Below are 12,466 nucleotides of genomic sequence, written 5' to 3' on the forward strand. Positions count from 1 at the left end.
TTCCACATCATCATGTGTCCTATGATCATAATGAAGTGTTTATTTGTTATTTTCTTTAAGTCTTTTGTTTTTATTTTTGTGTGATAGAGATAGTGTTCAGTAATCATCAGATAAGCAGGACTGAAGCTTGTCTGTTTGCAGTCAGAGGTTCTTTGTGTGTCTCATTTATGAGAAGAACATGTTGTACAAAATACATTGATCCTTCTGTCAATCACTCTATGCTCATCTGTGAACTCTTGTCTTCATAATAAAAATAAATAAAATATTTTTAGTTCTCCACCCACTGTAAAGGTTTCTCTCTGTGAGCTTTGTTTAGGGCTCAAATGGCAGCCTGCACGGAGAGATACCAGCAGCTTCAAATACCTGCTTGCTGCTCAACAGTGATTTTATTTATTTTTTTCTGAGATGAGAGAAATAAACACTTGAAAAAAAAATGGAGTGAACTGGAATGCAGCTCAGTTCATGAATCTCTCTCCTAACGAGTTCATGATCTCAGTTGGATCTCTTAGATAAGAGAGATACATGAGAGGAATGGAAAATGATTGGAATAGGGGTCATATCAGAAGCTGTATGTGAGCATGTCAAAACTCGTCTGTGAGCAGCGATGCTGCTGTTGGAGAAGTTCTGTTTTGCTGCAAGTGTAATGCATGTTTTTGTTGTTGTTTCAGACCACAGCGATATCACCCTGCAGCACAAGACTGGTCCCCCACTGAAGCTAAACAGGGTTGAGTGGGAGGCCTCCTGGGAAAACTAGGTTGCTGCTGAAAGAGGTGTTAGTGAGACAAGCAGGGGACACTATACTGACAAAGAGCACCGTCTTTCGGATGAGACGTTAAACCAAGGTCCTGACTCTCTGTGGTCATTAAAAATCCCATGGTACTTCTCGTAAAGAGTAGGGGTGTAACCCCGGTGTCCTGGCCAAACCCCCTCCACTGGCCCTTGTCAGTCATGGCCTCCTGATAATCCCCATCCATTGAAACGGCTCTATCTCTCTCTTTCCTCTCCACCTGTCTCCTTCATTCTTTCATTCATTCACATTCTCTCTTTTGGGTCAAGTAGTTAAGGTTATTCTCAGATAATACAATATCTTTCTTCATAAAAAACACAACACTATTTATACATGTATTTAATTAACACACTATGCTTCTTATTAACATTTCCTTGTATTTGAACATAACACACAAGTTCAAGAATGTTTCGTGAATCTGGCCCCAGTTAAAGAGTTCCCTGATCAAAATCTCTGTGTCCAAACGGCCCATCCCATGGTGCAGTTCTTTAAAGACTGAAGCATGGTGTGCACAAGACACCTAGTACTTCCTTTTGCGATGTAGGATACCATCGTTCTCCACAAATTGTTTGTCCCACTCCTCAGTAATGCTTTTCACTTCAGTATTCTCAGAACGACAGTCTTGTCTGCTGCCCTTCACTTTCCAGCTCAAAATTTTGTCAGTGGTTAAGATCTGTCTGTTCTTCTCTAATTCTTTCCCTGGGAAAACTCTCAATACTACTATCAATAGATCTATACCCACTCAAAACAGCTGAATGTTATACAAGTTCCTAATATTCAGTACCCTGTGTTTCAGAACACAGCTGACTATGTAAAAGTCATGTGACGATCAAAAGGAGACTTTGTGAACGAGGACAGATTCGCGCTTCACTAAGTAAGAGATTAATAACAAATTCTATAATAAATACTGAGAGCATCAGTGTAGGGAAGAGTTTCGTTTCTTTCTTAAGAAATAAAGTTATTTCATTTTAAATGATTAGCCGACTGTCCTCACACTCCACTAAATATGAATTATACAAACGGATACAACATGAATATATACACTACCAGTCGTGTTTTTTTTATTTTTTTTAAATAAGTATATTCTGCTCACCAAGCCTGTATTATTTTTATCCAAAATACAGCAAAAGCAGTAATATTGAAAAATACTTTTGCTATTTAAAATAACGGCTTTATATTTGACTTTTCTTTGCATAATAGTTGTGTTCTGTGGGTATTTATTATGTATATATAAATACACACATACAGTATATATTTGGAAAATATTTACATGTATTTGCATGTCTATATTTATAATAATATAATTTATATTATAAATATATTTCATATATAAACAACCTATTCTTCTGAAATATATACATGCATGTGTGTGTATTTATGTACATAAGTATACACAGCACACATATATACATTATGTAAACATAAACTTTTATGTGTGTTTGTGTGTGTGTGTGTGTGTGTGTGTGTGTGTGTGTTTGTGTATTTTTTGGGAAATAAATAATAGAAATTAACACTTTTATTTAGCAAGGATGCTTTAAATTGATCAAAAGTTATGATAAAGAGAGTAAAAGATAAAGTGCTGTCACATTTCTATTTCAGAAAAATGCAGTTCTTCTGAACTTTCTATTCATCAAAGAAACCTGAAAAAAATCTACTCAACTGTTTTCAACATTATAATAATTTTTTTTTTTTTAATGTAATGCTGCTAAAAAATCAGCATTGAAATCACAGAAATAAATTACATTTTAAGATATATTTAAAAAGAAAGTAGTTATTTTAAATAGTAAAACTATTTCACAATATTACTGTTCACCATTTATAATGTTTTAAGATATAATTTTAAAATTAGTAGTTTTTTTTGAGTGACATTCAAAATGCACCTAGAATTTTTGTCTACAAACTTTATGATAATTAGAGGTAAAGCTAAATGTACCAATAAAATAGAGATTGTTTGGAAAAGAAAGATTAACAAAAGACGCTCAAACGAAAGAAGACAATTATCTGAAGAAGCTTCACACAGCTGCTTTCAAACATCTGTGAGGTTTAATCTGTGTCCCATCTGTATTTCCCTCATCTTTACATCAGAGATTTCAGTCTCATTTACTCAGAGGAACAGAATAAAACAGCAGGAAAACATTCAAGAGTGAGAAGAAAATTGAGAGACATCAAACCGATTCATTCAAATCTGCAGCTATTTACTATGGTAAAGTTCTCAATGCAGTGTGAACCACATGAGAGTAAGAGATGTTTAAGGCATTTCAGTCATGAACTAGTTCCTCCTGTAGTTTATTATGCAGCAGTTTATAATCTAGTTACTTCATGTAAATAAATCTTAACGTTACCCTGAAATATACATGTAGAAAGTGCCGAGAGGAGCGTTTTTGTTTATATGGCACATCATTATGATTCATAATCATCCTCCAGTCTGTCTCACTCTTTCAGATCTACTACAGCTAATAAACCCTCATTAGTGAGTGATTTGAGACGCTCTACACAGGCAGCAGGTTCAAGTGACACACACAGTGCTCCAGTTAGAATATTAAACCAGTGATTATCAAACCACAGCTTTAAACTAATATATTTCTATTTCTGAAGATTATTTTACGCAAATGTTTATTCTTTCATTTGATTTTAAATGTGCGGAAAAGCAGCTGAAAACAAGTTCTTGTAGTCAAGTCTAAGGGCCCGTCCACATGGAGACACGTATAGCTGTATACGTAAAAAAACTGTATCGTATCAGTGTTTCGTCCAGACGGATCCGGCGGCGTTTTGGGAGCCTGAAACTGCTATTTTTTTAAACCGACTGTAAACGACTGTATTTTTAGTAGCTAACATTAACACAGATTAATAAATAGTGTAATAACAGTATTGTTCCATGTTCGTCGTCTTGTCGTTGTGTTGGGTTTGTATACAGCGCACAAGGTTTATGCATGCTCCAAGTCATCTTCTCCTCTGTGGCAGAATTACAGCGCCACATACTGGTCTGGCATGTACTACATTGTTTTGAGTGGTTTCGAATGTACATGGTTTCGGGGGTTTTGAATGTACTGTACGCAGATATTTCTTGAGAACGAGAAGAAAAAAAAAGGATTGTATTTTTGGATTAGCCCTTTTTTAGTGCTCTGGCCTCATGTGGATGAGCCCTAAAAAAGGGCCTGATAGCGTCATGATTTATCTGAACTAACAATACTGGGTTATTGATATTGATCAGAATATGATATGAATCAAAATCGGCGTATTATGAATATGTTTTGCTAATGTTCTCATAAAGTTATGTTAGTTAAGTTATTTCTGAATGTTCTGAATGCCTAGTTTTTTAAAAATGTTTTAAAAAGTTTTCTCTTGGTTATATGACTTAGGGAAACGTTACGCTTTATCACTGTATAAACATTATAAGAACGCTACTTTTGAATGTTCTCTGAACATTCCGGAACAAGTAGTAACATTTTAAAACTGTTACACAAACTTCCAATTTAATCATTTCAGGAAAAAACTTTCCATGAACAATGTTTTGTGAACAATGAACGATGAACGAATGCTTTTGTGCTAACATTTTGAGAACATAAGTTCGTAACTGAGAGAACCTTGCCAGAACATTCTTCCACTACTGTTAATAGAATGATTTGTGCTCTGATTTGAAAGCTTTGAGAACCACTGTATTAAAGTATTCTATCTCAATATTTTGGCCACAATGACGTACCGCAAGGTAGCATACAGTAGTTTTGCTGCGTTCTGTCTGGAAGCACTGATGCTGCCTAAACATGCTGTCTATGTAGGCATCGTGATCATCATCTCACTGTTTGTAAGTGAACGCGAGCGCGTCAGAACTCGTCGTCGGAGCTGAGCAGCAGGGTTTTCTCGTTGCTGCAGCTGTTGGAGCGGCTCAGTGGCTTGGAGCAGCTCTGCTGTGTGTACTGCTGATACGCCGGAGAGAAGTTATGGATAGCGTCCTGCAGCATGTCACCCGGATTCATCGTCTCCTTCAGACTGCTGGAGATGCTCATGGGAGCACGACCTGAAACACAGACCGCTTTACTGAGCACACAAATACTTCAAACCACTTGCTGAGCAATTTTCTTTCACTATTCAAATATGAAGTTTGTGAGGAGTGAATTGAAAGAAAAACTGTCAGTCTTTAGTTAAATAAATGAATAAATAATGAGCACAATGAATTAAATAAAATGAAAGGTTCCCTATAGAGACACATAGAATGTGTAATAAGGTGAATTATGCATTAAAGCTGCTGTATGTAGGATTGACACCGAGTGGTTGAACAAGGTATTGCAGTCAAAATTCAAAATATTTCAATATTTTGATACTTTGATACTCCTCCTCAGACTTGATGCATATGTAGGTTGCCAGATTGACGACACCAACAGGAACGAGTGCACTTGACGATGAACGAAAGGAAATGTGTTTTCCTTCAACTGGCAACCCAAGGATGCCAAAATACAATTGGATAAACTGGCAGTGGGCGGGTTTCACAAACCAAAACAAAGGTGGAGATTCAAGCCCTGAACGCACTTTTTCAAAGGAAAATAACTGACTGTAGCATTGTTTTTCAGATAAACAAGTATGTTAACTTAGCATGTTTCTTAAATATCTGCAAACATATTATGGTATGGGCTTTTATGCTTTAGTTGAGTCAAAAACTTACATACAGCACCTTTAAATGAAGACAGTGAAAACATAAAATCGAGTAAACCTACCGTATTGGCCATAGACAGGAACACAACCTGAGAGAGACAGAGATGGACACAAAATACAGAGAAACACAAGCGGAACAGACAAAATGACAGCACATCCACATTGAAATTAATATTTGAGAATGGAAACAAACCCAGGAATGAGAAATGACATGAGAGAGAGGAAAAAAAGAGAAAGATCAGTTAGAAACATTGAAGATTTCACTGAAACATGTCTCTGTCACAGGCTCTCGATGCCACGGCAGTGAAAAGTGAAAGCATCTCGCAAGTGTGAGACTGAAATATACCCAAAAGAATCAGAATCGAGTTGAAGCGAGTGTGTGAATCCGAATCTGGTCTAAACTAATCATGAAAACAGTATCAAATGCAGTCACCCTGAATGTCGAGTCTCTTGTCCATGTAGACCTTGTAAGTGAACGCGTGTCTGAGCGCCAGAGCGGCGAAGAACATCTCGATGCAGATGATGAAGTTCTGGTAACCGGCGGCAACAGTCCCCTCCCCCACACTGACATCAGGAGAGTTTATGCGAGGAATCGTGCCACATTTCTCCAGAATCGCCAGCAGCATCCCTACAGCACGCAAAATAACACAGTGCTTTACTGGCAATGCCCAAGCATTTCTAATGTCTACAATCAAATACAGATATAATTAATACGGTAATGCACGTTACAAAACAACTGCAGTTTTAGATTTATTATAGGATTATATTCATTATATAACAATAATATGTAGTTCAACAACAACAACATCCCAGCAAAACAAAAAGGAAATATATTTTTCTGTCATCACCTAAAAATAACTGTTATATTGACATGTTCTTTAACATTTATTTGGGAAAAACAAATGTCAGGTCAGCGAATGTGCAGATTATCAGATGACGTGATGAAGACTCACCCTGCCAGAAGGAGAGGAAGATGACGGATTTGACCATGAGGAACTTCAGCATGGGGCCGTACGGCTCCAGCAGATCACGAGCGGCGAAGTAGAAGAGGAAGAGAGCGTAGAGCGAGAGACTGACCGAGACGTTATAGATGATGGTCACGTATAAATAACCGCCGGCCGCGCTGAAACACAGACAGAGAGAGAGAGAGAGATATGATTTACTATCAGTCTCTGTGTGTTTGATGTCTGTGTGTTTGATTAGTGAGCTGAACAAACACACTTGAAGTCTCCGTCTCTGTATTTCCCGAAGGCCTGCAGGATGACGGTGATCACGGCCATCAGCGGCTTCACCACACAGAACTGCAGCGTCGCCTGAGACACACACATTCAGTTTTATTCCTGCTTTATAAAGTAGTCTGGGGTAAGCTGGTATTGTTATTTCCAAAAAAATAGATAGAGTAGCTTTAACAACAAAAGACATTTGTTGCCAAATTAAGGTCAAGAAAAACTAGAAATGTTGTGTGATGAACAATTAAGACCCAAAATTTGAACCATGTATAACAGAAAAGTTCAGGTTTTAAAATGGATGGTGAAACCCCAAGAAATTTCAAGATATTAAATACAGTTATTTATTTTTTTTGTTAATGATTTTGTACAAAAATATTCTGCTTGCTTTTTATTTCTACTGATAATAATTTATTATAACTTCTCAGACAGTTAATTATATTATTAATTTATTATTTATCATTATGAATTATTGCTATGCAGTTTGAGTAATTATTAAGCACTTTGCATATGCGTTAAAAGTGTTTTTCCACTACTCCTTATGAGACATCAACCTATTTATATTTGAAGGTGTGTGTGCATGTGTGCATGAGGTACCTGTTTGCAGAAGCGCAGAAAGCCGATGGAGTATGTTCTGCCCCACAGACAACAAGTGCCGTAAACACAACTGGACCTGAATGAACACACACACCTCAGATGAGCTGATGTAACACATGACAGAGAAACAGAGAGGAGCATTAAACGCTGAACTCACTGGATGGGTTTTCCTCTGATCTCGGCCATGATGGCGCTCTCGCCACCCAGATACTCGTAACACAAACTCAAGAAGTTATAGATGACAAACGCTGCAGAAACACACCGACGAAATCCACGTTATACCATAATGATTCATCCTACACAGCACAACTAAAGAACTAAAGATACTAAAGTCTATATGAACTAGAATGTTACTGGTTGATGACTACTGACTCATTTGGCTTTGTTAACTGAATATTAGCGGAAACATCTGATACATAGTTCATATTTAACCAAACATAACAGATCTCATGAGCAGTGAAAGAGAAAGCTGTGAGAGATCAAAGTCTACTGTATCTGTGCTGCTTCAGGTGTGGTTTCTACTGAACGTGTCCAGACATGAAGGAAATCTCAACATCACATTCCTCACTGCGATTCATCTCCCCACACTGAATATGAGACATCCTGATAATATTTCTACATGCCTTATAACATTTACTATAAACCACAGTTTCTGCTGGAATTATCATAGTTAGGGGTGTGCGATATTTATCATCTATGATCATTTCAGAATCGTTGATTGAACAATATGCGATTAGCAAAAATGCTGTTTTCCTGAATATCAGCACGTTCAGTTACTTGTTCATTTCTAAATGAATCAGCTGTTCTGAATGAATCGTACAAATGAATGCTTCAATGAATCACTCATTAAGACAGCGACTTGCCGCCACCTACTGGTGGTTTGAGTGTCATATGTAGTTATGACGGGCTTAAACCACTAGGTACCAGAACAATATTGTTTAATTATCGTTACAGATACTGTTTCTACATGGAAACTGTGTTAACATGTTATTGGCGCACTGATTTACAATATATACAATGAATGGTCACTGACAATATAGAGGAAAAAAACATAACATTAGCTAATCTATAAAGTGAATTTACAGAAGCACACTTCAAAAAAAGTGGTAATGTCGCAATCAAGTTTCTAACTGTAAACAGTGCAGATGTGCGCGTCTGACCTTCATAGCAGTCGCGGACGGTGTCGAAGTAAACGTAATACTCCTCGTTAGTGAAGAACAGCAGACTGAGCCACGAGTCGAAGGCGTAGATCGGCACGATGAAGAGGATGCGGACGATGTGCCGCTGCTCGTTAGGAGTGTTATAGTAGCGCAGGTGCATGTAGATCTGAGACACCGACAATATATGATATTAATACTTTCATGTTTATTATCATGCCTACTCACTTTTTGTCATTTATTATTCTTTATTAATATGCATGCAGCACATATTGATGCTGTGTTGTACATACAACAATCATGACAATGAATTAAACATGTAAACTGAGCAGAAACAGAGCTTCCTGTATGTTTGCCAAACACGTGAAAAAAAAGCAAGTCTGTGTGTCAGTGGAGCAGGTGCCTCTTCTGTCAGCACAACTTTCTGTGTGTGTGTGTTTTTTTACAGGTTCATATAAGCTGAACTATCACACCGCACACACAGTTCTGAATGCTGTTGCTATGCAACCACCTCTGCTCTCTGATGTCATGCCACCTGTTGCCAGAGCAACTGCTCATCATCATTATATGTAAGCTAAACCTCTATGATACCACATATATATTATGTAATGTGAGCCTTACAATAAATACTGTGATTTATATTTGATAAATTTAATGCAAAAACTGCATTGTGCAATTTACATATTTACATTAAAAAATAAGCATGGTATATATATATATATATATATATATATATATATATATATATATATATATACACACACAAACTGTACATATATAATACACATACTGTATGTATACTACAGTATATAGTTACCTCTTCAATACATAAATATATATTTCACAATATAATTAAACTTTATAGTGGAGTCTAGAAGGAGTTTCTCAGGTGTAAGGAATACGTTTCTGAATTTGATTGCATGTGTGGCACCTGTTGGCAGGTGAGCAGCAGAGCCGTCCAGGTGAAGAACCCAGAGATGGTCTGAGCAGCGGGGGTCATGAGGAAGATGGGCGTCTCCCACGACCTGTTGTGACCCCCAGGGGCCACCGTAACGACCCCGGGCCCCGGCGCCATGCCAACCAGAGAGTCATTCCCTGAAGGCTCCGATAGTGACACGCCCCTCCTCCATAGCAGAGCCATCTGCGGACGAGACCCAATCAGAACACGGCAAACACACCAGGGGGAGGAGCTAATACTAGTCATAACAAATCGTCTAAATGGACCCTTTCACAAGACTGTGATGATGCGTTTAACGGTCATCAGCATTCTAAATCCTTGAAAGTTCTTTGTATTTGTATTTTTTTAAAAATGCATTTAAAGTTCTAACATTATAATTTGCATTATATCACCTTTGCATCAAATTTAAAAAAAAACTAGTTAATGCTAATGTGAGGGTGTTTCTAATGCAGCGTCTAGGGGAGGTACGCTAAATTTGACATCGTTCTCTCTTCTGACTGCCATTATCAGTCTCTCTTTATTTTTTCCTTTTATTAAAAGTCATGAAAACACTATTGTGGAGTTTTTATTTTGCTATTTGATAAAAGGGAATGCAAAAAATATATTTGTGGTACTCTCCCATTCACTGCTCTTCAGGTTAACCCAACTATGACGACTTCCGCTGCTGAGAAACCCGGAAATGTGAGAAAGGAGAAGGTCCATAGAGGTTTCACTAGTGAAACGTGACCAAAAGTTTGTGAAATCTGTGGATTTTTCACGTGGTACCATAGTATTTATTGATATATACATGAGAATAAGCTGAGATCTTCCTCCTGCAATGATGATAAAGAATCGGTGTGTGATTCACAACTCTCTTACAGGAAGTGGATGGTGTCAGTGTTGCCATGTCAACCCGGTCTCTGGAGAAGGCAGCATCATTCGCATCAGATTGACCGAAACACTGATAGCATCTGAGCTCATGTTTGTGCTCCACAAGATGAACATCTCAAACACACATCTCGCACAGTGGCTCCAGGCCTACCTGTCATAAATGACACTATTTGAAGTGAACTATCACTTTAAATTAACACAATGAGGGCTGATGAGGTGAACTGAGGGTTAACGTCATCAAAACAATTGAAGTATTATCATCACGCACTTACAAAAATGAAGTATGGTAGTATGTTGATACACTTTATATCATGATATTTACAAGGTACACAATGTACCACCGCAAAAGTACTAAAATATACAGTGGCATTATTATAGAAGAAGTACAAGAAAGAAAAAAAAAACAGGGACCCATGTTTAAAAACGTATCAAGAAAACCTCCATCTTTGCATCTTTTTTTTTTTTTTTTTTTTTTTTTTTTTTAATCGCAGGATGAGAATCATCACGTCTGAGATATTAACATTTATGAAGATGCAATGATCGGACCTCCTTCTGAGTCACAAATTAATAAAACGCTACGATATTTCATTGTCACTGGTGTTTTGTTTTGTTTGATATAAAGATCTCCAGTTCTGATCGCCTCGGTCATTTCGGCGGATGATAACGCGTCGCGAGCGGATGCGCTGGTGCTGATGCTGTCTCTCCGGCTGATCTGAACCTCATTCAAACAGATCTCCTGAACCAACATATCGATCAAAACCCAATACTCACGCTACTCAGTGGATCCCGCTCATCTGCAGCTCCCAGGATATGAAACCCCGCCGCATGATGGTCTGCTCCGCGATGCGTTCCGTCCGCGAGCGAGCGTTCACTCCCGGTGACGTCAGCAAGCCCGCGGCGCGGGGCGAGTCCGCCAGACGCTTCATAATAACATGCATTAATAAGTCTGAATAGATAAGCTGTTACTGCAAATATGAACACGGTAGCAGTCTGGCTGAACGATTTCAGAAAAAGCCACTGTATGTCTTTAAATAAATGGAAAACGGAACTTGTATTTTTAAGTTTTACAAGAGAGTGAAGTAAAAGCGTTCTTTTTTTTAGCTCTATCCTCCTCACGGTGTTTAGAAACATTACAAAACAAACCGAAAGTAATTTTTATAATCCCTCAATGTAAACGCAAAACGAAGTGCTAGTTCACTACAGAAGGGAATATAAGGCTAAAAGGCTATAATAGGCTACGCATTTTACAGCAACTTTACCTCTTATTTACTAAAGTGAGCTCTAAACCACTCAATTTGACATTAAGCTGCTTTGAAACATTGTACGAGAGAGAGAGAGAGAGAGAGAGAGAGAGATCAAGTAAAAGCGTAGGTTTCATTTTTGTCGCATGCTTTGATTATTGCATAAATTCCAGGCTTGTTTAACAATTTTCCATTATACAAAACGTCAACAACCTGAATATACACCAAACTTGCCATTTATAACTAATGTACTATTAACTGGTACAACTAGTATCTAATGTAAATTAATTAAATGATCTTTACTATAAGTTTTACTAAAGATAAAGATTAAAAAGCATCTTTAATCACACAAAGCAAAACATTCACATAATTAAAAAATAACCACTAATCTATATATATATATATATATATATACACACATATATATATATATATATATAAAAAAAACTCAATTATTGAAAGAAACCCAGAAAACGCACTGACACTGACAGAGACAAAATCTGTTTATGGTTAGTAACATGTATGACAAAAAGAGTCCAGAAACCACAAAACAACAACAACAAAGGATCGCATACTTCAGTGTTTATAACAGCTGCATGTCACTTTTATTTAAATAAACTCTTCACTTCTTTTTCTCTGTAAAATCTCAAAAAAAAAAAAACACTGAAAGGAGTGTTAAAGTCTTAATTTAAATCAAAAACAACAGTACAGACACATAAAAACACACAGGTCTCTCAGCTGTTTGTAAACTCTGGACAGGCGGATAAGTTTGGCAGAAACGCCGTCACATGTTCGTGTCTAAAAAATGCTTGTAGAATCATTATTGCAATTCAGCTGATACAAAAGGCTACATGAGTCAGTTTAAAAAACACAAGAGAAACACCAATAGCAGAAACCCGCTAATGCCAACATTTGTAAAACACAACCAGCAGTGTATAGTGCACAATTAACAATGTACAGCTGCACACGAACACAGGCCAAAA

At 37.3% G+C, this 12,466-nt stretch overlaps 1 protein-coding gene across 1 annotated transcript; it reads right to left on the reverse strand.

Annotated features, from left to right (window-relative positions):
* Positions 1–2,816: 2,816 nt before the first annotated feature.
* LOC109060944 (transmembrane protein 184B-like) lies at positions 2,817–11,165 on the reverse strand. The gene is made up of 10 exons (XM_019078092.2): positions 11,014–11,165; positions 9,346–9,555; positions 8,418–8,583; positions 7,415–7,505; positions 7,258–7,333; positions 6,656–6,747; positions 6,388–6,557; positions 5,868–6,062; positions 5,497–5,523; positions 2,817–4,802 (listed from the first exon to the last, which is right to left on the reverse strand). Exons 2-10 carry the CDS (start codon positions 9,553–9,555, stop codon positions 4,609–4,611), a joined length of 1,221 nt encoding a protein of 406 aa, XP_018933637.1. The 5' UTR covers positions 11,014–11,165; the 3' UTR covers positions 2,817–4,608.
* Between the last annotated feature and the right edge of the window lie 1,301 nt (positions 11,166–12,466).

The sequence above is a fragment of the Cyprinus carpio genome, chromosome B3 (assembly GCF_018340385.1).
Source record: "Cyprinus carpio isolate SPL01 chromosome B3, ASM1834038v1, whole genome shotgun sequence".
NCBI lineage: Eukaryota > Metazoa > Chordata > Actinopteri > Cypriniformes > Cyprinidae > Cyprinus > Cyprinus carpio.